General features: G+C 42.2%; 2 protein-coding genes across 12 annotated transcripts in view; both read left to right on the forward strand.

Annotated features, from left to right (window-relative positions):
* Positions 1-11,794, forward strand: part of LOC118117267 (receptor-type tyrosine-protein phosphatase S-like) — a 69,329-nt gene extending 57,535 nt beyond the window's left edge. For all 8 annotated transcript variants that reach the window (XM_047341879.1, XM_047341880.1, XM_047341881.1 and 5 more), the window contains 14 exons: positions 519-530; positions 733-845; positions 2,594-2,691; positions 2,950-3,073; positions 3,527-3,702; positions 3,867-3,986; positions 4,623-4,777; positions 5,585-5,870; positions 6,538-6,716; positions 7,099-7,225; positions 7,323-7,448; positions 8,131-8,285; positions 8,382-8,517; positions 9,132-11,794. In XM_047341879.1, the coding sequence (XP_047197835.1) occupies positions 519-530; positions 733-845; positions 2,594-2,691; positions 2,950-3,073; positions 3,527-3,702; positions 3,867-3,986; positions 4,623-4,777; positions 5,585-5,870; positions 6,538-6,716; positions 7,099-7,225; positions 7,323-7,448; positions 8,131-8,285; positions 8,382-8,517; positions 9,132-9,200 (1,876 nt within the window). In that variant the 3' untranslated portion in view covers positions 9,201-11,794. The remainder of the gene's footprint in view (positions 1-518; positions 531-732; positions 846-2,593; positions 2,692-2,949; positions 3,074-3,526; positions 3,703-3,866; positions 3,987-4,622; positions 4,778-5,584; positions 5,871-6,537; positions 6,717-7,098; positions 7,226-7,322; positions 7,449-8,130; positions 8,286-8,381; positions 8,518-9,131) is intronic.
* A 4,412-nt stretch (positions 11,795-16,206) lies between these two features.
* On the forward strand, positions 16,207-23,410 carry LOC118117805 (GRAM domain-containing protein 2B). 4 transcript variants are annotated; one of them, XM_035170370.2, is made up of 13 exons: positions 16,207-16,320; positions 17,144-17,278; positions 17,396-17,450; positions 18,255-18,327; positions 18,465-18,568; positions 18,755-18,844; positions 19,929-20,000; positions 20,103-20,165; positions 20,255-20,351; positions 20,560-20,610; positions 20,725-20,824; positions 22,061-22,171; positions 22,480-23,410. In XM_035170370.2, the coding sequence occupies exons 2-13, from the start codon at positions 17,268-17,270 to the stop codon at positions 22,493-22,495; spliced, it is 843 nt and encodes a 280-aa protein (XP_035026261.1). In that variant the 5' UTR covers positions 16,207-16,320; positions 17,144-17,267; the 3' UTR covers positions 22,496-23,410. The 4 variants fall into 4 exon arrangements, 3 of the variants coding, with proteins under 3 accessions (XP_035026261.1, XP_035026262.1, XP_035026259.1); XM_035170371.2 differs by having other exon boundaries at positions 16,222-16,316; XM_035170368.2 differs by having other exon boundaries at positions 16,226-16,408.
* The last annotated feature ends 66 nt before the right edge of the window (positions 23,411-23,476 follow it).

Here is a 23,476-nt window from a genome sequence, read left to right on the forward strand (position 1 = left end):
ACTTTCTGGTCAGGCTGCAGGTAAATGCCACAGCAGCTTTGATTTATTACTCTCAGTGGCTTTACTTAATGTCAGCAAATTTCATCATAACAGCCAGGTCTGTCTTTCAAAGCATTTCACACATAACAAGTGTGTGTGTGTGTGTTTTGGGATGTTTAAATCTTCAATAAGGCCTCACAAATATATAGTTTGAGTTTCAGTACATTTTACATTTGTGAAAAAAAGGAATATCATCAGCCTTCTTGTAGCAGAATTGTTCAATGTCCAGCAATCCTCCTACAAGTGCTCAATTTTCAGTCTGATATTCATCAAATTTGCTCCAATTTAGAAGTTTTGTTCTCCCCTCAGGCAGCTATCAAACAGCCTAACCCTGCTGTAGGCTCGTGATATCTGCTGCAAGCCATCAAGCTTTTGAATACTAATGCAAAATATTGATTTTCCTCTCTAACAATCTGTCCGGTTCCTTCCTTTTCTTCCTCTTATTATTCCTTTGCTCGCTCTGGTTTCACTGGAAGCAGCAAACCTGACAGGTAAGATTAAATCAAGCTCTTTGTTCGTTTTAACCCACAGCAATTACATGATACCAAGCCTCAAAAGACGGCACATCAGTTAATGCACTTTTCACTGGAATCAAGTAGCCATGCCAATGATGTGTCGGAAATGAGTCTGGTATTCTCTCCCTGGTTGTTTGCATGTGCTAATGGCTCTTTTGATTTACTGGTTTCTGAGCAGCAAGCGCAAGGACTCGGAGCCCGGAACCAAGAGCCTTTTGAGTAATGCAGAGATGATGGCCCATCATCCAACAGACCCCGTGGAGATGAGACGCATCAACTTCCAGACTCCCGGTACGAAGCCCACACACGGACACCCAGACACACTTTTTGCCTCCGCATAATAAACTATACTTCCCATTGCTCATCGTTTGATGATGAAATATTCATGTAGCTAATTTTAATCTCTGTAACATCATGCAGACAAGATTGTTAAAATCCTCCTCCGCCTCACAACCAACACGCACCTGCCAGCTTCCGGTTCTCTCTGAGAGCAAAATGGCCACTGCCCAGGTAGTACAGGCAACGTGTCAAGTCACGGCTGAGTCATAATGGTGTGACAAGATCTCATCATCTCCGCTCGCCCACAATCCACATGCTGTGCTGCAGACAGCGCATCAGAACAGATAGATTTACAGAAATCAGTCTTTATCATGTTTCTGAGTGGAGCTCACTGGTGGTAATGATTTGTTGTATCATAGGTGTGTTGTGGTTAACCCACTGTGATCATTTAATAAAGGGGATCGACATTGTCCTCGCCAGCGTAACCAAGAAATCTCCCACTGTGAAGTAACTACATGGATTTTGCTGCTCCCTACCCCCCCCCGCTGAGGAGGATCTGACAACACAGCTGCTCTGGTTGTGGCATCAGGCCAGTGATGTTCAATTAGCAGGACCAGCTTCCATGGAATTGAATCACTCTTCTCACTTTATTTTTTGTGGCTGCGGTTCATGAAAGCTTCCCTGTTGAAAAGGTGACACGACGTGTCAACACTGCGACAAGATGAGCCACAGCACAAAGGTTTAGAAGTTACCTGCCAGGATGTATCAATGATGGCATTTTTATTTGAAGGATGAAGGATACTTTTTTTCAATATGTTCCTGGGAAGGAAGGTAGAACCCACAGAATAAAGCAGCGCCTCTTTTCTATCATGAGATATATTTTTTATCCTCCCTCCACACACACTTCTCCTCCCCTGAGATTTGAGCCTTTGAGATTCTCGACAAAGATGAAATTTGGCCGATTGTATCCGAGGTTATTTCGGTGGTGATGGGAGCGTTTGTGGTGATTACCTGCGGGTGCTGTGGGTGCTGTGGGTGCTGCGGCAGAAGAAAATAACCGTTGACATGAGCCTGTTTTTGACAGCTGTAGCGGCAGAATGACTTAAGCGTTTTTTTATAGCACATAGAGATGCATAACAATCCGAGGCACACCAGGAATGCATTCTGACATTGGTGTTAAATGGATTGTTTGTTGTATGCAGAGCAGTGTTACTCTGATTTATTGTTGTAGCTATTTTCCTTTTGAAGGAAGAATGGATTGCTATAGCTCTCCCCTTTCTCCAGCTGTGAAAAGAATCGACTGCAGGAGGCATAGGTTGCTTCCTTTTTGTGTGTGTGTGTGTGTGTGTGTGTGTGTGTGTGTGTGTGTGTGTGTGTGTGTGTGTGTGTGTGTGTGTGTGTGTGTGTGTGTGTGTGTGTGTGTGTGTGTGTGTGTGTGTGTGTGTTCGTGTGTGTGTGCGCGCACAGCCCTCCTAATTAGTGTTCAGTCTGTGTTTGTTTTCTGTGAGTCGTTGCTCCTCTGATCACATAGAAAGCAATTTATCAAAGAAAAACAATTTACAAACAAGACCTGCCTCACTTTGTCCTCACACATGGATCAAAATGGATTTTCTGCCTCAGCGTGTTCCTTCATCATATGTGATATGTTCTCCGATTGTATAATTATCATCACATCTTCGCAAGTTGAGGGATGTCAGCCTGCGGTAATGTAGGTTGTGCGGCTGAACTCGGCTTCACCTCTGACCCTTGTTGTAACGCAGGAATGATGAGCCATCCTCAAGTCCCCATCAACGAGCTGGCAGAGCACATAGAGCTCCTGAAAGCCAACGACAACCTGAGACTCTCGCAGGAGTACGAGGTGAGAAATCGCTTATTATTCCTTGAATCGAAAACATTCTCATTTGTCAGAGATGTTAAGCCTCCGCTTCATAAAGCAAATCTTATTTAACATTTGTAGCTCAGCGTGCAGACTATATGTTCATGATTTATTCAGTGGAGCAATTAATTGCTGCAACTCGTCAACAGTACAGTGCACTCGCTTTCCATCAAGCTCAAATACACTACTTCACTGCTAATGTGTGTGTGTGTGTGTGTTTGTGTGTGTCTGTGTCCCCAGTCCATCGACCCGAGTCAGCAGTTCACCTGGGAACATTCCAACCTGGAGGTCAACAAGCCCAAAAACCGCTATGCTAATGTGATCGCGTACGACCACACCAGAGTCGTCCTGGCTCCCATCGATGGTAAAAGACGAGCGAGTTGAGGAAGATGTTTAAAGATTCTAATGGGAGCGTCTGAGAGTGTCTGTGTTCAGGTGCAGTGAGCAATGAGAGAGAGAGGGAGAGAGAGAGAGGTAGAGGGAGCACTGCATGATGGATGAAATCTGCAATTGCAAACAGTGCTCCGGCTTTGTGCAGTGGCATGAGACTGACAAACAGCGTGAGTGCATTCAAGTGCAGCCAGCACTCCTCCAGAACAAGAAGGGGGAGAATGGATTTGATCTGGAGCTCATGAATTTACACCGACGCAGTCTTGTTTGTTTGTCGTCGTCCGCTAGTCATCCAGCAGCTGCCTGTATGAGGCCACGCTTGCTCGAGACGAACACTTCGTTATGGCGGTTTGATGTCATCCACTGAGGTTAATTTGTTGTGTCACTTGATGCAGAACGCAGTTTAGCAAGAGCCTCTCGTCCGCAGGTATCCTGGGGAGCGACTACATCAACGCCAACTACGTTGATGGCTACAGGAAGCAGAATGCCTACATCGCTACCCAGGGGCCACTGGGGGAGACGTTTGGGGACTTCTGGAGGATGGTGTGGGAGCAGCGGGCCGCCTCTGTTGTCATGATGACGCGCCTGGAGGAGAAGTCACGGGTAAAAAATCAGGCCTTTGCCTACTGACCTATTTCAGCAACATTCATTATCGCGATTACTGTTACATTCTAATAGTGTATATATGCAGCTGCTATTTCTAGGTCGAGACTATAACGGGGTATTCAGTCCAGTCTGGAAACAATAACTTTCTTGTATCTGTGTAGATAAAGTGTGATCAGTACTGGCCCAGCCGCGGCACAGACACGCACGGGATGATCCAGGTCACCCTGCTGGACACGATGGAGCTGGCCACTTTCTGCGTTCGCACCCTGTCCCTACATAAGGTAAATGTCTTTGCTCTTTCCCTCCTGTTTCCACCTTTGACTCACCACTCTGCCCTCTCCTCTAATTTACTGTAACCTTCGCTGATCACTTGACTTCACCGTTGGGATCCAGACTGGTGTGTGAGGGTAATCGATTAGTCGGGGCTTCGTGGAGTGTTCAAACCAGGCCAGCCTTCCCGTGTCAGGTGCTGAGATGTGATCACCGTTGGAGGCAGAGCTCCGTCTAGCGAAGGGCTAATCGAGGAGCGTCAGACTGCCGTGTCTCTGTGGCCTACTTACAGAACACAGAAACTAGGCCAAGTGCAGCTTCCAAGTGTTGCACCCCTTCTCTCAATGTTTGTTGATGTGTTGTGAAACATCAAATTAGGAGACACGTCTGATAGTAGAGAACAATGCACATGAAATATTCAGCAATCTGTTTCAAGCTCATGTACAATGTAGGAATATTTGAGATATAAACAGTGTGTCATTTTTTCCTGAATACACATAAAAGCTTCCTAAACGTACTGTCTGAAGGAGAATGTAATAATAATATTCAATGTTGCTGTGAGGATGAAGCTTACTCATGTGTATGTACAGACGATAATGTTTTCAGGGATAGTGCCAACAGTTGTCTGTGCCTGTGTCTTACGTCAGAGTGGCAGCAGTGAGCGGAGAGAGGTGCGTCAGTTCCAGTTCACATCCTGGCCAGACCACGGTGTGCCAGAGTATCCCACCCCCTTCCTCAACTTCCTCCGCAGGGTCAAAGCCTGCAACCCACCCGACGCCGGACCCATCATCGCTCACTGCAGGTACATTACTTTAACTGAACACTAAATTAACGTAACCTTAAATACTACTTGTATAACCTTACTTCATTACAACCTTAAAACACCTTAAAGTTCTTCACCTAAAGGCTTCATGATCTAAGTTCCGTCAGGATGACAAGTCTCCATTAATGTGACTGTGTAAACAGCTGTAGGTCCCAACAACGTGTAAGACCGAGACCACACATGGTGCCTAGCAGTTGAATAATGAAGTTACATTTCCACCACTGGCAAGGACAACTTTTTTTAACAGTTTGTGTAATTATAATGTAATTTAAGACATGTCTATGTATTTGTATCTCTGTTTGTCCAAATGCTGCACACACACACGTTTCTCTAAAAGAAATAGTTTCACATTTGAACCGCTTTAAAATGGATTAAACAAAGGATTAATCAATATTCAGAATTACCAATTACTCTTCCTTTACCAAAGGGCCAATAGGGGACCAACAACAGTATTTTAGGTTAATCCAAACAAAATCCCCAAATCAAATAACGGTAATTTCTGCACATTCAAAATGGGATGTGGGGTTGTCAGCAGGGAGTAGTGTTCATGCTGTGAGCATGCACTATATAGTTATGTATTATATATATAATTTACACACTCAGATTTCAGATACTTAAATAAAACATGTGGGCCAAATATAGTTCAATGGACTCTGTCATGAAGCTTTTTATCTCGCTCCAGAAAGCGAATACGTGTGTTTCCCAAAATTCCAAATTATTCTTTTTAAATAAGATGCCTTAAGCGGTCAACTCACATCCCTTTTATTCTTCTTCTCCCCCCATCAGTGCTGGGGTCGGTCGCACCGGTTGCTTCATCGTCATCGATGCCATGCTAGAACGCATCCGACACGAACGCACCGTGGACATTTACGGCCACGTGACCCTGATGCGCTCGCAGAGGAACTACATGGTGCAGACGGAGGACCAGTACAGCTTCATTCACGAGTCCTTGCTGGAGGCCGTGGCCTGCGGCAACACGGAGGTGGCCGCCAGGAGTCTGTACTCCTACATGCAGAAGCTGTCGAAGGTGGAGAGCGGAGAGCACGTCACCGGCATGGAGCTGGAGTTTAAGGTGAGAGAGAGTCCGGGGGGAAAGGGTTTGAATTAGAGGGTTGGCTGGAAAAAAACTCTGAAAATTCAATTCAGAGGTTTTTATCTGGGAAGAAGAAGAGATTAGTGGTTCATAAATTTTTGATTTGTGCAGGCGCCTTCAAATTTTGTATTGTATGCATGCACTTGTCTACTACCAATTCCTCATTATGGATAACTTGTTTCTTTATTTCATGTTAATAGGGACAGTGCTCATTAATCAGACAAAATACTGTAAATGAGCCTGAGCTAGCTGTATGAGCTTATTTTCATGTGTTTCATATGAAATACAACGTCAAAACGTATATAACGACAAATATCTATAGAAAATTCATGTTCATTATACTGTTTATCCGACATAAATGTGTCCATCAGCTGTGAGCAGTTAAACAAGAGATTTATTTTAATTTCTGTCAACAGAGGCCTGAAGAAATAAACCTGAAGGAGAAAAAGACAGTCCAAACAATGTCAAGCAATATTTAGTTTACCAGAATTTGTTTTCCTGTCATGTTCCAAGTCAAGTTAAGCACTAGCATATAGAAAACAGTAGTAGCTCTGTTTATTAGCTAACCAGGCAAATATTCCTGCTCTAGATCAAAGTTTAGAAACACCTTTCCTCTCTCTCTCTCTCTCTCTCTCTCTCTATCCAGCGACTGGCCAACACCAAAGCCCACACGTCCCGCTTTGTCACAGCCAACCTGCCTTGCAACAAATTCAAGAACCGCCTGGTCAACATCATGCCCTACGAAACCACCCGTGTCTGCCTGCAGCCAATCAGAGGCCTGGAGGGCTCCGACTACATCAATTCCAGCTACATAGACGGATACAGGTGTGTTTTCCTCCCGCGGAACACTAATGCAACCTGACCCCCTCGTCCTCTTATGATGGCTTGATGAGTGAGCGGGTTGGATGGGTTTTCACCACAGCACTCTCACCTGTCACGTCCTGTCAGATCTGTCATTACCGTATACATTTGTCTCGCTGCGCTGCACTCGCTTCACTCCCCGCGAAGGGGGGCGGCTGCTGGGTAGATTGTGATGATTCAGGCCTTCAGAGTGGTTGTACACACGTGTTTTGACTGTTCGTCTTCTTGCCTGAAGCATTACCCCCTTTTTTTAAAGTCCGATGCTTGACAGTGGAAGGAACGAGAATGAAGGGACGATATGTGTGTGTGTATGTGTTTGTGTGTGTGTGTTTGTGTGTGTGTGTAGGCAGCAGAGAGGCTACATTGCCACCCAGGGTCCGCTAGCTGAGACTACAGAGGACTTCTGGAGGATGCTGTGGGAGCACAACTCCACTATAGTGGTCATGCTCACTAAACTGAGAGAAATGGGCCGGGTATGGACACAATACGCAAACATGAATATCACAGGAAGTTTCATCGATGTTACGCCGAAGTCATCAATACTGTTTTTTTCCTGTTCTGCTCTCTCAGGAGAAGTGTCACCAGTACTGGCCTGCCGAGCGCTCAGCCAGGTACCAGTACTTCGTGGTGGATCCCATGGCGGAGTACAACATGCCTCAGTACATCCTGCGGGAGTTCAAAGTCACGGACGCCAGGGTGGGTTCATGTCTGTGCTGTTGAAAGACTCCTGTTCTCCTGTTGTGTGTAACATTACACTCCTTGACTTTTCTGCCCTATTCCTAATCCATCCGTGCTGTTACAAGCCATCGGTGCAGATGTCCTATCGACCTGTAGTGTGTTCTGGTTAGCAAACACAATAGGTTAACACTATCGACTGGCCACCCCACATTCCTCATTCAACCACTCTGTCTCCAGATTATCTTGACAGACAGCGTGTATGAGACCTTTGTGTGTGCGAGACCCTCCATGCACGTGCACATCCGCTCGGCCCGTGCACGTTGTGTGTGCCGGTCATAGATAACTCTAGTTAAGCCTGTCCTACACTGACGCCACATCGACAGATGCTCTATTGATCTCCATTAAAGGGGCGTCAGAAGGGCTGAGCAGAGGAGAAAAGATGTAATTGCGTCCTGAGTGGCTGACAATAGCAGACATACTGACGTTACAGCTGCAAGTTAACCACAGCCACTGATCCAGGGTCGGATATCACAAATCATTAGAAGGAAACAAGAGGATATTCCTTGGTAGAGGTTGAGACCTCAGTCCTCAAAATCAACATCTTGATTGTGTAAACTGCAACAGATACGTTGTCAGACCAATGCAGCTTTTCAGTAAATATTTATCGTCCGTTGTTCTTATCATTTTCTCGCCCCTTTAGGACGGCCAATCACGGACAGTGCGTCAGTTCCAATTCACTGATTGGCCAGAGCAAGGTGTGCCCAAATCTGGGGAGGGCTTCATTGACTTCATTGGCCAAGTGCACAAAACCAAGGAGCAGTTTGGTCAGGATGGACCAATCAGTGTTCACTGCAGGTAAGCAGGGGGGGTGATCTTCAGCAGCTCGTGGTGAAACTATTCATTTTGACTGTGCTGTAAACTACAGTCCAATCTTCTCCTTCGTGCCTGTAGTGCTGGTGTGGGGCGGACTGGTGTTTTCATCACTCTGAGTATCGTCCTGGAGAGGATGCGTTACGAAGGGGCGGTGGACATCTTCCAAACTGTCAAAATGCTGCGGACACAGAGGCCAGCCATGGTGCAGACTGAGGTAAATACTGGCTCAGGCAGGAGAAGACCTGAAACTGCCAAGTATCAGCAGTGATTAAAACAATATTCTTATCTTTCCCATATTATATCCAACATATTTTGATTAGCTTAGAGTCGGCATATAAGACCTAAGCTGAAGGGTTTTCCCCAGTTTTGTGTTTATGTGAAAATACAATAAAATTATAATAATTTGTGGGAAATGTTTTCTCTTTATTTTTAAGGTCTTGACCTTCTATGTTAAGTACCTTGAGATAATGTATATTATGATTTTGCGCTTTACAATTGAATTAAATTAAAATTGAATATCCACAATATGTGCTGATTTTATTATGCACTCAAATTATCACAATTCGAGATTTCTACATTTTCCCAAAAAACTGTAGTTATTAAAACATTTTTTAGGTGTGATTGAAGTCTACAAATACTAATATCTCTATTCACCGTGTGTGTGTGTGTGTTATGCCTTGAAGATAATCTAAAAAATGTCACCTAAATATGGAAATTCATGTTTGTTTAGAAGACTCTTTTAAATACAACATAGCAAATCTAAAGACAGTTAGAAGCCATTAGAGTGTTCCTTTTTCTTACATCTTTCTCTCCCTGTGTCTCGCCCAGGACGAGTACCAGTTCTGCTATCAGGCTGCTCTGGAGTACCTGGGAAGCTTTGACCACTATGCAACGTAAGTGAAGAGACAACCACGCGTCCATCTTTCTGCTTCTGGGTCCACAAACAAACCGAGGAGAAAGACAGCAGTGAAACTTTTCCGGGAGAACGATTCGAAGATGAATCATGCACCAACAAGGACAAAAAGCAACAACAAAAACAGCAACAAGAAATCTGTGTCTAACAGCACCCACACCCATCAGGGCCTCCCCCACCCCGAGGAACTGGTGTGTGTGGAGACTGTCCATGTGTAATCCATATACTTACCTCAGTGTTCCAGTGTGAAGGACGTATAATACATGTCTGTTGTGGTCAGCTATCTCCAATATGAACCAGTGAAATACAAACGGCTTCTGAACAGGAATTATGATACTATATGTGTATAAAATACAAAAAATATATATAAAAAAAACAAAAACACAAAGAGCCTGGATATTTGCTGCACCCTAAATGGGCTTTTTATCCTCAACTTTGTATCTATTGGTTTGATGTACTAAGGGGTTACAAAGTGCAATGGTAAACATTTCTATGTGTCTGTGAGTCGAAGGTGTCTACTGCTACCACAGGTAGTTCTGATAATAGTTTAAAGCAGATGACTTGTTCACGCCTCAGCAGAAGTCTGCAGTATGGACTCACCACCCTGAGGACTGCTGGGCGTGTGGATGCTCATTTACCCATCGCACTGTGCCAAGGGAAACCACGCAGCGTGCACGTGAACTGTGGCCTACGAGGAGAGGTGGCTCCAATCCTTCATCCAGCATTACCACCAAGTCAGACCAGAGGCCGCTCTCAAAATTCTGGCCAAGGATCCGTTCACACTCCCCGCTCGCCGTCCTCGCCGCGTAACCACTGGCCTCAGAACAGTGATTAGAGTCCATCATAGCCTCGACTGGGCTGAGATTTGTAGTCCGGCGCGCTCCTCACTCGACAAAGCTTGCTTGATATTTGCTGTCGTCCTTGCTCATCCTCCAGCTCAGATCCTCTTGATGTCAGTCCCATTGTGACAGTTCAACAGTGGCTTAGTGAAAGAGATGCTAATGAACAAATTGAGATTCAGTCCCTTTCTCTCTCGAACTGAAAATAGTCCTCAGCCCATTTCCGCAGACTTTTGTGTGTTTTTACTGTTCGTCTTTGCCTTACGCCGACTTATTTCTTGTGTTTTAACATGCTGCCTAATGCTCATGCGTTGTGTGCTGAACCTTTATCGTCATACAGTATCTTGAGGATGAAAGTTGTTCCCCGATCACCTTCCTCCTCTGAAGCTTACCCACCTTCTTGAATTGCATCACTTTACGGTTAAATCCCTACAATGTTTTTACTACTTAAGGCAACAACGGATAAAAGATCCCAAAAGAAAACAAAACATAAAGCACAGATGGTGAATTGCTCACGTTCAGCCGTCCTCTCCCCGTTCCCACCTCTGCCATTAAAAATCTCTCTGTCCCTAAACCTCACTGTACAGAACATCCCAACGTAACCAATTGATGTGTCCCCCTCTGTCCTCTCCCGTACAACCGCACAAGCCCTTGATATGGATATGCTATATATCTTTTCTCGATTTGACATTTAATCGGGCCCACGTGGTGATTGAAGAGCACAGCGATGTTCCAGTGTGTCAGACATTTTGGGCAATTTCACAATTTTGTACATACAGTCTTATCATTGGAGTCCTATACAGTACAATTACATACGTCTGAGCACAAGATATAACGTGGGATTGGATGTGATGTAGTTCTTATCGTCGCGAAAAAAGCCTTATTGTTATCGTTCACTTTGTCATATTTATTTCATATGATTTTCTAAAATATTTATTATTCTATTTTGTTACTTTTTACGTTTGTTTCTAATTATTTATTTGGGATATCTAGCAAATATAACCAATAAGATGTTGTTTACTTGTTTCTTTGGCGAGCCAATGTAAAATTATGATATTGTCGCTGTTTGTTTTTTATTTTGAATGGTCCGTTTTGGTGCTTTTTTATTTGCTTTATTATGATGAAGTATGCCCTCTGTGTAGGGTGCTATTTGATACTGATTACTGATGTCCGACTAGTTAGCTAGAGATGTACGTTAGAGGCTCACATAGTTTAAGTTTCCAGTGATGCCCTTTTAAAGCCCTCCCCCACTCCACCTCCGTACAGTAGCAGCCGCAGTGGTGTGACCCACCCCAGCGTGATAGGTTTAAGGGCATCAGAGGAATTAGATTTATAGAGCAGACACACTGTTGGTATATAGTTTGCCGGTGAGCACATGGTAGCAAGTGTATTTTTGACAGAGATTGGGTTAGAACCCGCCCAGCTACACGCACCCTCGAAGGTACCGTTTAAATCTAAAAAAAAAACAAACTCTGATATGAACTTTAGGTGTGGTCCAGAAGTCTTGACGATGTGTGACATATATAAAATATGTTATTCTTTCGATTTCTAATTATTGTGTCGAGAGAAATATAAAAGGAACACACACACAAAACATAATATGAAATGTGTTGAGGGCCAGCTCTGATGACGCCACCCCCCTCACTTATGTACCTGTTCTTTCCTTTCAAACCATGGATGTAGATATTGTATCTTGACTTTGTATTAAAAGCAGGATGATTGGATATACCGCACAAAGAGCTACTTGGTTACTCGTGGTTTTTGTGTGTGTGTGTGTGTTTTTCACTCTTTGTCCACTAGATGGGACCAAAGTAACCCTAAGGTGAAATGCATTCCAGTCAGTGCACCAGCTTTTTCCAAATGCTCCGCACACAAAGTTCCACCTTGATTACACCTAATGTTTCCAACCACTGTTCATTCTTCTTCTGCCTTATTTTCTGCAACCACTTGAAATTGTGTGATTCTAAGCAGGTGTGGAGCTTTAAAAATGTTCAGTTACTGCTGTAACTTTAGCTGTAATACAAGACTATACACTACACAATGACAATATAACATATAGTTGTCAAATATGGAATATGAAATTTTCAATTTAACATCGAACAGTGATATTTGTCTAAGAGGTAAAGCCTACATTCATTTTGGTTTCATGTTAAGTCGGAAAAATTGGACTTTCAGGAATATCTTAAATTAATTATGACCTGATGATGATGTAGGTTGACTCTATTGACAGTCAGGTTGTGATTATGATCAACAAAAACCCAACATTAAAGCCCTATTTAAAATCATATATACTGGGAATGGAGCTAGACTGTCCAATTTCAAAGGTTCTTTCAATGCGTCCTCCCCTTCCCAGAGATATAAAGGCTCCCTCCTGGCCCAACCTTTCCCAAGATTCATTGCGCTACAGGGACCAACCGTTTTTTCAAAGAGGTAATGGCGCCGGCAAGGGACAAGTTGTTCAATGCATGAGCTTCACGCATCAACTCAACTGAACAGCTTACGAGACACGTTTAAGCACAAACAAGGGGCATTAAGACTTTCTCTATGGATCTACCTGTGATCTAGACAACTAGACAACAGCAATAAGGGCTGGACGAGCTAATGACACTGATCACTGAAATCCTCTGTCGACCAGATCGTGACGTTTCAGTCCAGCCTTGCTGTTTATGTGGCCCAAGAAGGAGGCGGTCTTCATGGGCCGATGCAGGATGCATTCCCAGCTATAGATTGTATCAAAATAAAGTGTATCTGTGGTGTTTCTGGTTTAGCAGCACTGTGGAGGGCAGGTGTGTTTACAGTTGCTGTTGTTGTTAAAGACGTCACTGGGGTGAAAATGATGTGTACACCTGTGTTTACATCACTGCTAAATGGAGCTGGGGCCATCTTTCTTTACAAAGATGGGAGGGACTGATGTGCACCAACACATGAACCTGCGTATGGATCTGCAAAACAAAGAACATGAATGACAACAACAACGTCCCCACACAGAGGGAGGTTGACTTTGTGACACTTTCTGATAAGGATGCTATGACTTGTATGTATGACCTTCAACCTTTTTTTGGTCAAATTCTTTGAACACTGCCAAACTCAAACAAACTGTGCAAGAAGCAGGAAGGGAAATACTGATGAAACATTTTCTTACATTTTGATAGCAGTAACCCAGTGACATTCTTGACAAAGGTAAGCTGATGGTTAGGAGGAATGTGTTCTCATGAGATGCAATCAGCAGTAATCAAATAATTATGAAATTAAAACCGGAGACATCTCAGCCGACACGCCCAACCCCTTTCAGTGCCACATGCCACATATCCGCTCGTGTTCAGATACATCAACATCATCCTCATTGTTTCCGACTGTGATCTGCCTGTTGATATGAAGACGTGCACTTGAAGCGAGAGCACAGTGTGCGCTTCACTGACAATGACTGTGTCTGGCTAAACCCTTCACCTACTACTTCCTCAAAATCCCCCAAAAAGCCATGCACGGGTTATCTATAGGATGTTTTTAAGTGATAAGAGGGCAAAGGAAAAAGGCAACATGAGCACTGTATTGTTCTGTCCATCACAAGTTGATTCTGAGTGCTGTAACCTGTAATATTTCCATCTTGAGATATGTTGAGACAAGCCTGGTAACCTTACACCCTCAACGGTCGTTATACAGCTTTTCATGCACTCACTTGCATGAGGAAGCTTTTGTTTTTATGCAGTTAGCTTGTGGTGACTATTCATAGCACACAAACACACACACACACACATACTTTTTGTACTAGATGTACTAAAAAAATAGAAGAATCATTAGTGAAGCGGCAGTAGCTCTGCAGGAGAAGTTTGATTGTTTTACAGTTGTATTTTTTCTCTGGAACAATTCTACATGCAAGGTTATGAATTACATTCATTACCAATGCTTCCTTTCAAGCTTGTAGTTTTGTGAAGTTGAGAATGAGTTTCATTAGGACAAATAAATACTTCATCTCAATCTCTGCTGCTCTGTTTTTATGTACAAACAGAAACACACATGAAGAGACTGTGAATTCTAAACTATCAGAGAAACGCGAAAAAGCCAAATATTATAAAACCTTGTTATAAAGATGTTTTTGAGAAACATTTCTGAGTATTTTCACTTTCTTACATTATACAAGAGTGGAACAACACATTTCAGTTTTTCATGAAGATGAAAATGTAAATGCTGTCGTTACATCCGCCACAGAATTAGCATTTAAACTACTGTTACTGTGGAAACCAGCAACATTAAAATGTACCAGCCCCAGGTCGCTGAATCCTTTAATTTTAAATCATAAGATGAGGTCAAAGGTCAGCGTCAGCACTCGAGCGCACGTGAGAGGGGGAGGAGAGAGAGCGGAGACAGCCAACATCTGGAACGACGGTGTGTGATCTAACAATCACCTGTGGTTTGACAGAGTGCACATCTGGACACATCAAACCTGACGTACTTCTCAAAATGAGTAAAAACATCTTTATCATTAATGACTTTGGGCTGAGCTGCTATTCACATGTGCATATTCACAGGGATTGTGAGAAATAAGTCTGTTTCATAACTGCTGCAACATCAAAATAAGGAGATTTGATTTTCCAATAGATTCATTAACTGTTGTCTTATATGAATTACATTGTCTTTATTTTTATAGACAGTACAATTTTTGTTGTGTTACATCACTACATTACATTACACAATCGCTAAAAAAAATATCAAGATATAATATAAAGACAAAGTTAGCAAACTTAAATGCATGACGCTACTGTAAATGCAAAAGAGTCATATATATTAAAAAATGAAAACAGCCAACAGGTTTTAAAAACCTGAACGTTTTATTTACAGCCTATGTGATATAATATACATAAACCAACATCTCACATTTTTTTATTTCTCTAAGAAATGTAACAAGTGAATTTTGAATGCACTTAATGTTTATTGCACTTTTCTTTCTCACAGTTTGTAACAATGACGAGGCACTTGTGTAAACCAGTTTTTTACTGAGCTTTTGTGTTGAGTTGTGCGTCTGTGCCGTTGGCCACCAGCCATACGTTGATGTCTATCAGTGCAGGCTGAGCAGGTTGCATGTAAGGAGAGTGACTCTCACACCACAAGCACATGGTCACTGCTTCTGAATACCTGATTCACGTTGTGTGTCTGTGTGTGTGTACTCGTTTTTGTCACCTCTTTAGGACCCTTTCAAACTAAAACACTGACTGGACCTAATGAGGCTAAATGTCATTTCTGAGGTCAGAGGTAAGTTGTGAATGGGGGTGAGGTTCTGGTTAGGCTGTCCACAATGAATTGAAGTCAATGCAGTGTCCTAACAAGGAAATGTGCACAAATCTGTGTGACAACCATTTTGAGCACAGACCTTAGGGAGTGAGGACATTTTGGGAAAGTGAAGAGATTTTGGCCTGTCCTCATGTTTTCAAAGGGCTGTTTAAGTGTTAAGACTTGCTTTGCGAGTTAGTGAGGACCCTCACTTAATGCATTCCCTGGCCCCTTAACCACCACAACTAGAGGCTTAACCCTGACATGAACGGAAACCTTATTCTAAGACAAAAGCCTAATAAACTGTTTGTGTGTGTGTGTGTGTGTGTGTGTGTGTGTGTGTGTGTGTGTGTGTGTGTGTGTGTGTGTGTGTGTGTGTGTGTGTGTGTGTGTGTGTGTGTGTGTGTGTGTGTGTGAGAGAGAGAGAGAGAGAAAAGGGCCATAGCAGGTAGTACCACCCATTGCTACTGTTGCCATGACAAGCAGAAGTGTGTGCGTGTGTGTTTGTGTGTTCCTGTACTTATACCTTTGTGAGGACCATTTTAAGCATTGACACTAGTGAGGACACTTTTTGAAAGTGAGGACATTTTGACTGGTCCTCACTTTTTCAGACTTGACTTTAGGGTTAGGGTTAGAACTAGGTTTAGGATTAGGGTTAGGCATTTAGTTTGGATGGTTAAGGTAAGGGTAAGGGGCTAGGGAGTGCAAAATACAGATGAGTGTGTACAAACGGGTGTGTGCGTGTGTAGCGGTGCGGTTTTCACACTTCCTGTACCTGACTGGTTGAGTTTGACTGTAAAGGTGCAAAACTCCCACCTCTCACAGCTGATTGGCTGACACGACAACAAGCAGCCAATCCTATGAGTGGGCTGCAACCGCCTTCGTTTTCTCACCTGCCACTTGCTATTTCAGAGCCACTTCCAGGAAATGATGCCCGAAAATCCCACACACACTTGAAAACCTGAGAAAACTGAACTGAGAGGGGGATCAGGATATGTGAGTGAGTGTGTGCGCATGTAAATGAGTTGGAATTGTTGCTTTTTCATCATGAGTCTCAAAAGCAGGAGATTCTCACTGGACAGCTCTGTGTGAGTATGCATATTTTAGTGTCACATCCTTTACAAAAACTAGACATCTGTTCTCATCTTTCAAAGCCGACCATTAATCCAAAACCTCACTCTAAACACCAGGTGTTTGGTATATTCTTGTTACGTCTGCAGTGTTTGTGGCTGCCGGTTTTCTAAAGTGAACGCATTCTCTGGAGATTCCTGCTGTTGCCCAGAGACAGCAGACTAACCACAAGGCTAATGAGCTGCCAGTTTAGCCCTTGTGAAGGGAGAAGGCCGACACAGCCTCTGGTGTTGAGAGAGATTTTTATTCAAGGTCTTTGGAGCTACTGTAAATGTTCCTTTCATATAAAGAAACTCTTCTAAATGATAGAAGTATTGGATTTACAAACCAATGTGTAGTCAGTTATTTAACTTGTGTACTCTTCAGCCAACATCAGGGTCGACGCGTGGTTGATGCTGCACGTGAGAACGATTTTTCTGTGGATGCTCTGTGTGAGAAATTCCGTGTGTCTGTGAATCACCTGCATTCATTCAGCGTTCACCTGATGCAAAGAATGACAGTGAAGATAATGAGTTTTTTTCTTAACCACTCTCTTTGTGACCTGAGGTTCCCACCAGGGAGAACTCCATTTAATTATTTTTTGTATGATGTCTATACTTTATGCCTTTCTGTGGTAGCCTCAATTGTGTGCTTAAAAAAACTAAGAAATTCATCATCAGTGTCGACATTTATCTCCTGATCTCTGAGGACAGCTCTCAGAATGGAGGTGGACTCTTTGGTGTGAAGAGAAGCAGCGGGAAGAAATCGAGACACAGCCAGAGTCTGGACGAGGCCCGACTGGAGATCCAGGAGTTTAATCACAGCCTCCACTCCAGCATGTCCGTCAGGTAAACTACAACACTGCACACAGCTCGGGGAGAAGGAGATGGATTAAAAATGTTTAACTTACACCTAAAGATAACTTCCTTATCTCATTTGTGCATCTGACCTCCATGTGTAATCAGGGATAAGACCATAGCAGAGGAGAGCCAGGAGGGATCACATGAAATTATGAATCATGTAAGTGTTTTTTTCTCATCATGCTCCTTTCTGCATATTTCATCACAATTTCTTCGCCACACAGAGAATTAAAGTGACTATAATCAATATCTACCGACTAATTCCTTAAAAGTCTGTTATATCGGTCTGTCAGTCTGTTTGTATGTGGAATAAATATCTTGCAAAGCATTCATCTTAAGGGCTTTGTGCTGGATATGTGTATTCTTAGTGGCCCAGGGAAGTGTAGGTTTGAATTTAGTGCTATTTGGACATTCAAGTACAGTGTTTATTATGTTGCTGCATTTCTTTTCATCAACCTGACTTGCAGAGCTTTAATCTTGACATTTTTTTACTTGGTTCTAAAGTTTGTTCCAAATGACACGTCAACAAACATAAAGCAAGTTTCAGTTTCATTTCATAGAAAACATTGACTATAAAATCCTCACTGCAGATAAATCAGGTAGGATGAACACAAAGTTGTCTAACTTCCCTCTGCACCATAGACTGTTTATAAAAAAGCTCTGCACACAACGTCCAGCACACAAACAACAAAAAGGGACAGTAACTGTTTCCTGTAACTTTGAGAGGAGCACTCACTAATGACAAGGAATAATTCAGAAGTGGCTCTACAGGATTAACACATAAGCAAAGAGCCAGGTTATTGTTTTTATAATAACGATAATAACAGGAACAGTTGACCTGCGGCTCCACTGATCATTTACTATGTCATTACCTGCTCATCTCGCTGCTGTGCTTTTGCTTGACTGCCACTGCTCTCGTTGTGTTTTTTTTCATTCATTAATACTCCACTGTTTTTCCCCACAGAGCTCACAGAAACACAATAAAAGCTTCCACAAGCTGTTCCCAGATATTCCCGAGGGGGAGAACCTGACACACGGTAAGTTGAGCTGAGGTCCAGAGTCTGTTACTCATTTCTTTATATTGATTCGACAACCCCCCCCCACTGGGGTTGTCGAATAGTCTGCAGTGACCGTGACAATCCTTGTATGTTGTTCCTGTGTGTGTGTGTTGCAGTGTTCACCTGTGCCTTGCAGAAGGAGGTGCTGTATCACGGAAAACTCTTTGTTTCCAAGAGCCACGTGTGTTTTTACTCATCCGTGCTGCTCAAAGACACCAAGGTAAAGTACAATAAAAGGCTTTAGAGTAACGTCCAACCCACACTGATGAAGTAAATTCACTCCATCATAAGCAGCAGTGGTTCTTATCGGATTCAGCACCACATCTCTGGCCTTATAAAGTTGACGCAGGTCAAAATAACAAGCTCTATCTTGGTTGTGTATTTGTTTCTCCTCAACACATTGTAGGTGGTGCTTCCTACGTCCAGTGTCAGGGAGGTGAAGAAACAGAACTCAGCTTTGTCCATGCTGTCGATCCAAACCGCTGATGGAGAGAAGGTCAGACTACACTCTTTTTCTTCCCCTTTCAATGCAGAGCACTGTGTACAGGCCAAACAATATGGGGTACAGACATTAACACACAAAGGATTTTGAGCTAAATACTGTTTTCACTGCACTCATGTAAAATAAAAATTTGATAATAATAATAATAATACAATTAATTTAAACTTTAAATTGGTTAAAAAAGAGAAAGCAAAATAGAGAAAATGTCTACAAAAAGTTAAAATACACATTACAATCACACATTGAAATATAAAATACACACCATAGTCACACAGTAACAGCAGTCCTGAAGAGGTGTGTTTGAAGCTATGTTTGGAAGGTGCACAGTTCAGTGTAGGCTCTCTGTCTGTCTGGGGACAGGGCTCCAGTGGGAGATGGATGGAAAAGGCTCTGTCGATGAGCACTATTACTGTGCAGTTAATATTTTGGTTGGCGATCCAATAAAAAGGGAATTTGCTGCTATTAAAGTAGAATGGCCACATCATCAGGCTGTGGAGGGGCTCAGTGACATTGAGAAACCTCTTGGGGTTTTTTTCTGCTTCTGTAGCACAGCGTGTATCTCTGGGGAATAATAATCGTAAAGCCTCCTTGAATCAGACGTCCTTCTCTGTTCTTGAACTCCTCACCCACACAACAATTTTGAAAAAGGTTTGGAAGAATCAGACATGTGGGCGCTTTTTCGCTTTTTACATTTACATTATTATTATTATTTGTGTTCTGTAGTGTTTTGTATGTGCTTTGCTTTATTTTGTTCATATTTAAACTCTAAATACTCACATGGATGTGTGTCTGTCCTTGTTATATGAATAGTCGTTTCTTTATTAATGATGTGTATATGCTAATTAATAATAACAATAACAGTTCATTCAACTAGATTCAAATCCGTCTTTTAGTTGTATTGTAACCTACCAGTCAATACAATAAAAATGGGAACTGGATTGAATAGATGGGACCATTTTCTTCAACTTCCTGCAGTAAAAATGGCAACTTGTCAACACTTCAAACACTGCGCATACGTTGATCTAGTTTTCATTCCAGGTCTTTCATTCCAAGTATTTCCTCTCCTTTTCTCTCCCAGTACTCATTTCTGTCTTTGAGGAACCGTGAGATGTGCTACGAACTCCTGGAAAGCCTCTGCTCATATGCACAGGTAACGTAGCTGCTCCCCTAAATCTGCATGCAGGGAAACGCAGGCTTTCCTCAAACAAAGGTTATGTTTCCCCAATCGTGATTCTGTGTTTGTCTGAAGCAGGGAGAGAGTCCAAACAGCAGCCCTCGCCTCTCCTTTGCAGAAAATCCAGCCGATCACGATGTGGTAGGTTTTTGTTGCCCGTCCACCTTTCAAGATGTGCATGGGTCTTGTTAAAGTGGAACAAACATGATTGCATAACGCCTCGTCTGCAGGTCTCCAGTTATTCCAGTCTGGACGAGAGCGTGGATCGAGATCTGGGTCGACAAAACTGCATCGATTATGAAAACTTTCCTGAGATAGCCAGTGAAGGTGAGAGAAAGATGGAAGAGACTGAAACAAAGTGTGGAGCTGAGTAATCTCTGCTGCTTCACATTTTCTTTTCCTTATGTTTCTCTGTCTTAAGTAACGACCTCAGTTCATTGCACTTTTCTATTTGAAATAAAGATATTGAGAACTTTACTGCTAAGCTGAAATATGTCAAGACACTGAATGTCACACAACCACATTTGTTTTTCAGGTGCAACAAGATGCAGTTCCACTCCTCACTCAATGGATAAAAACAAAAGAGGTGTGTGTAGACCCTCACCCAAATTGTGTAATATCTAGTCTACTTAAACCCACGAGTCATGGAGTTAAGAGTCATTATAGAATAACGCGTTGATGATTTTTTTCTGTGGAGCAGCTGTATCGTGGATCTGGAGCGTCGTTGAGAAGGCGGCGTCATTGGTCTTCCTCAGAGAAATGAGGAATCTCAGCGTTTTCTTCTACATGTACTTTATGTTGTGAGTATTATGTCTCACAGCTGGAACTCCATCCCCTGTGGTTTTATGTAACTAAAGCATATTGATGCAAGTTCTGTAATTAAGAGGTGCCACTATTTTCACCTTGTATTACCCTACAATAAAAGTAATAATGGAGTTTTTTTATACAGCACCTCATACTGTGCTTTGCAACTTAAAAATAGGAACTAATTAAAAGCGATTCCAGGATCACACAGCGTAAGAGCACGAGTACAAAAATAACAATGAGGAAGAGAGTAAAAACAAAACATTATAAAATGATTAAAAGTGCTATAATCAGAACTAAATGAAAAGTAAAGAAATAAAAATTATCTACAAGAAATGTCTTCAAGAGATTTGAAAAGGAAAAGAAGCTTCTTACCAGACGGAGATTGATTGTTTATATTTGTGCTTTGCTTTATATTTTTTATTTTTGCTCCAGTACATTTAACTAACTAAACCTGTCAAATCCCCCTACACTTCGGAAAACAATCTGTCAGAAGAGGTTAGACCAGTAGAATCAACTATACAAATAGTTATTATTATAAATCAAATTTACTGAGTCATTTAAGACTTTACGTACAGCTTTAATGAATTAGTCATGATTAGTAATTATGTAGTAATATAGTAATAGTACAGTATAGTAATTTAGCAGTTTAATGGGATACTTTTCTGCAAGTTGTCGGGGTATTTTTATACTTTTGACCTAAAGAATCTGATTACATCTACCACACTGCGGTGTTAAAGCTCTTAGCCGCTGAAAGAAGGCCCCGCAGGAATGTAAACACTGATCTTTAAAAAGAAAACCAAAAACAACAAGCACTTGAGGTCGGAAGTTCAGACGACCATCACCTCAGCATCTGTGGCCAGGTCTCGGGATCTATTACAAAATAAATTCTATTAGGACAGAGTGGGAGGCTCACAAGAGTAAACCCCAAGATCATAGCACACTGCATTAAATCAATGTTTCTTTTTAAAGGAGTATGAAACACAGAGCTGCGCATTATGGTATGTTGACTTTCTGGATTGTCTGGAAGCTCTCAAGGAAACAAATAATCTCTGAGATGTGGTCAGAGTCAGTGATCACAAGATGTTTCGGCATACAGATAGAATCTGCTGGTATCTTATTGATGGGAATGAACAGTATGTACCCGTCTCAGACTGCGTGTTCGATTCATGCTGCCCAAAAACCTCATTCAGGACATTATCATTTTTTATTTTGTATGTGTGTGTTTGTAGAATTGTGATGCTGCTGTTGGCGTCTGGCTACTTGTCGCTGAAGATCTTAGCGCTGGAGGAGCAGCTGAACTCTTTGGGAGCCCAGACTGAGCTGTTTCTGCACCACAGAGAGTGAGTAGCCACACCAACATGAAGAACAGAGAGAAGGAAGTCTGCTGGGGATCGGTCAGGCGGAAGAAAAGTGAGATGACTTAAACCGGTTTTAAAACCATTAGTCGCAGCAACGTAGACAAAAGATAACCGATTACTACATTCCTGCGGTCACACCCACTAAAGACGTACCGGCTCTTAGAACTGTACAGTATGTTATATTTTCCTGTAGATTCATCCCAACCACACACAATTAAATTAGAGATTTTTATTTCTATTTTGTGGTGTTCTGGATCTGAGCATTTCCTCCGCCTCTTCTTATTTTGCAGGTACCAGGAGACGTAGCCTGTGGCAGAGGATTGATTCTTCCAGGAAATCGTGCAATGTGCCACTGGGTTCAGATCCCACCCTGAGCCCTGTCTAGACACACTCCCCAAAGCATCTGAACACTGATACACACTACATCTTGTCCATAAACTTACTGCTATTGCACATATTGCTTCCCTTACTGTAGATATTTAAACTCCTGTACTTACACCATGTTATGCAGAGAGAGATTTGTTAGACGTGCACTGATTCAGATCTAAAACAGAAGCAGGCCTCGCCTGCTCTGAACCATAACAACTCGTCATGTTTGACTCCTGGCCGGTGAACAGCTGAGCTCAGCTTGCAGAGGCTGCAGTTTGACCGTCGTGTTCTCACGTGTACACACGCTCATCAAGGAGAAGAAGATAAACAAAGCACTTTTGTTGTTCGGTTGATTTTAACTTCATTTTATATTTTTTGAATTTTCTCACTGTGTAATTTAACAACTGCAGGCTGGTGTTTGGAATGACTGTTAATGACCGCAATCAGCCAGCAGAGGGCAGTCACTTCCATTCAAACTTGATTGGTACATGAGCTACAATGACGATTTCATTTGCACTTCAAAGAGTTTCAAGCTCAAGAAATAATATTATATACGTTGTAAAAGTTTTACTACAGACCTTATGGCATATCATTCCTGTAAATAAATACTTGCTATTTAGGTCTTATTCTGTATATTTGATAAAAGCATTGATTTTATGTCATCTGTAATAATATCTGAATATTTTTCACAACTTTTTCCAGATTTATAAAACTACGTTTTACGACTGTATTAGCCAGTCGTAGTGCCTGCATTACATCAAAGACTGTGATTGAATGTATTATCAAAAACCCAGTGTCAGTGCAGTCATGTCATACAAACTTTTCATTGTCCATAAAACCTTCCTGACAATATGATCTTGTCCAGTCTTATATTTGTTTTTAAAATCAACACTTCATATTTTTGTACATAAGTGATTT

The sequence above is a fragment of the Hippoglossus stenolepis genome, chromosome 11, assembly GCF_022539355.2.
Source record: "Hippoglossus stenolepis isolate QCI-W04-F060 chromosome 11, HSTE1.2, whole genome shotgun sequence".
Classification (NCBI taxonomy): domain Eukaryota; kingdom Metazoa; phylum Chordata; class Actinopteri; order Pleuronectiformes; family Pleuronectidae; genus Hippoglossus; species Hippoglossus stenolepis.

What these genes read in the sequence shown, in the direction of transcription:
- LOC118117805 (XM_035170368.2), top strand. Translation starts at nt 16,341, where the DNA reads ATGAGTTGGAATTGTTGCTTTTTCATCATGAGTCTCAAAAGCAGGAGA. An exon ending in GCCTCTGCTCATATGCACAG is followed by an intron (nt 20,001 to 20,102) that starts GTAACGTAGCTG and finishes TGTCTGAAGCAG; the next exon opens with GGAGAGAGTCCAAACAGCAG. An exon ending in TTCTACATGTACTTTATGTT is followed by an intron (nt 20,825 to 22,060) that starts GTGAGTATTATG and finishes GTGTGTTTGTAG; the next exon opens with AATTGTGATGCTGCTGTTGG.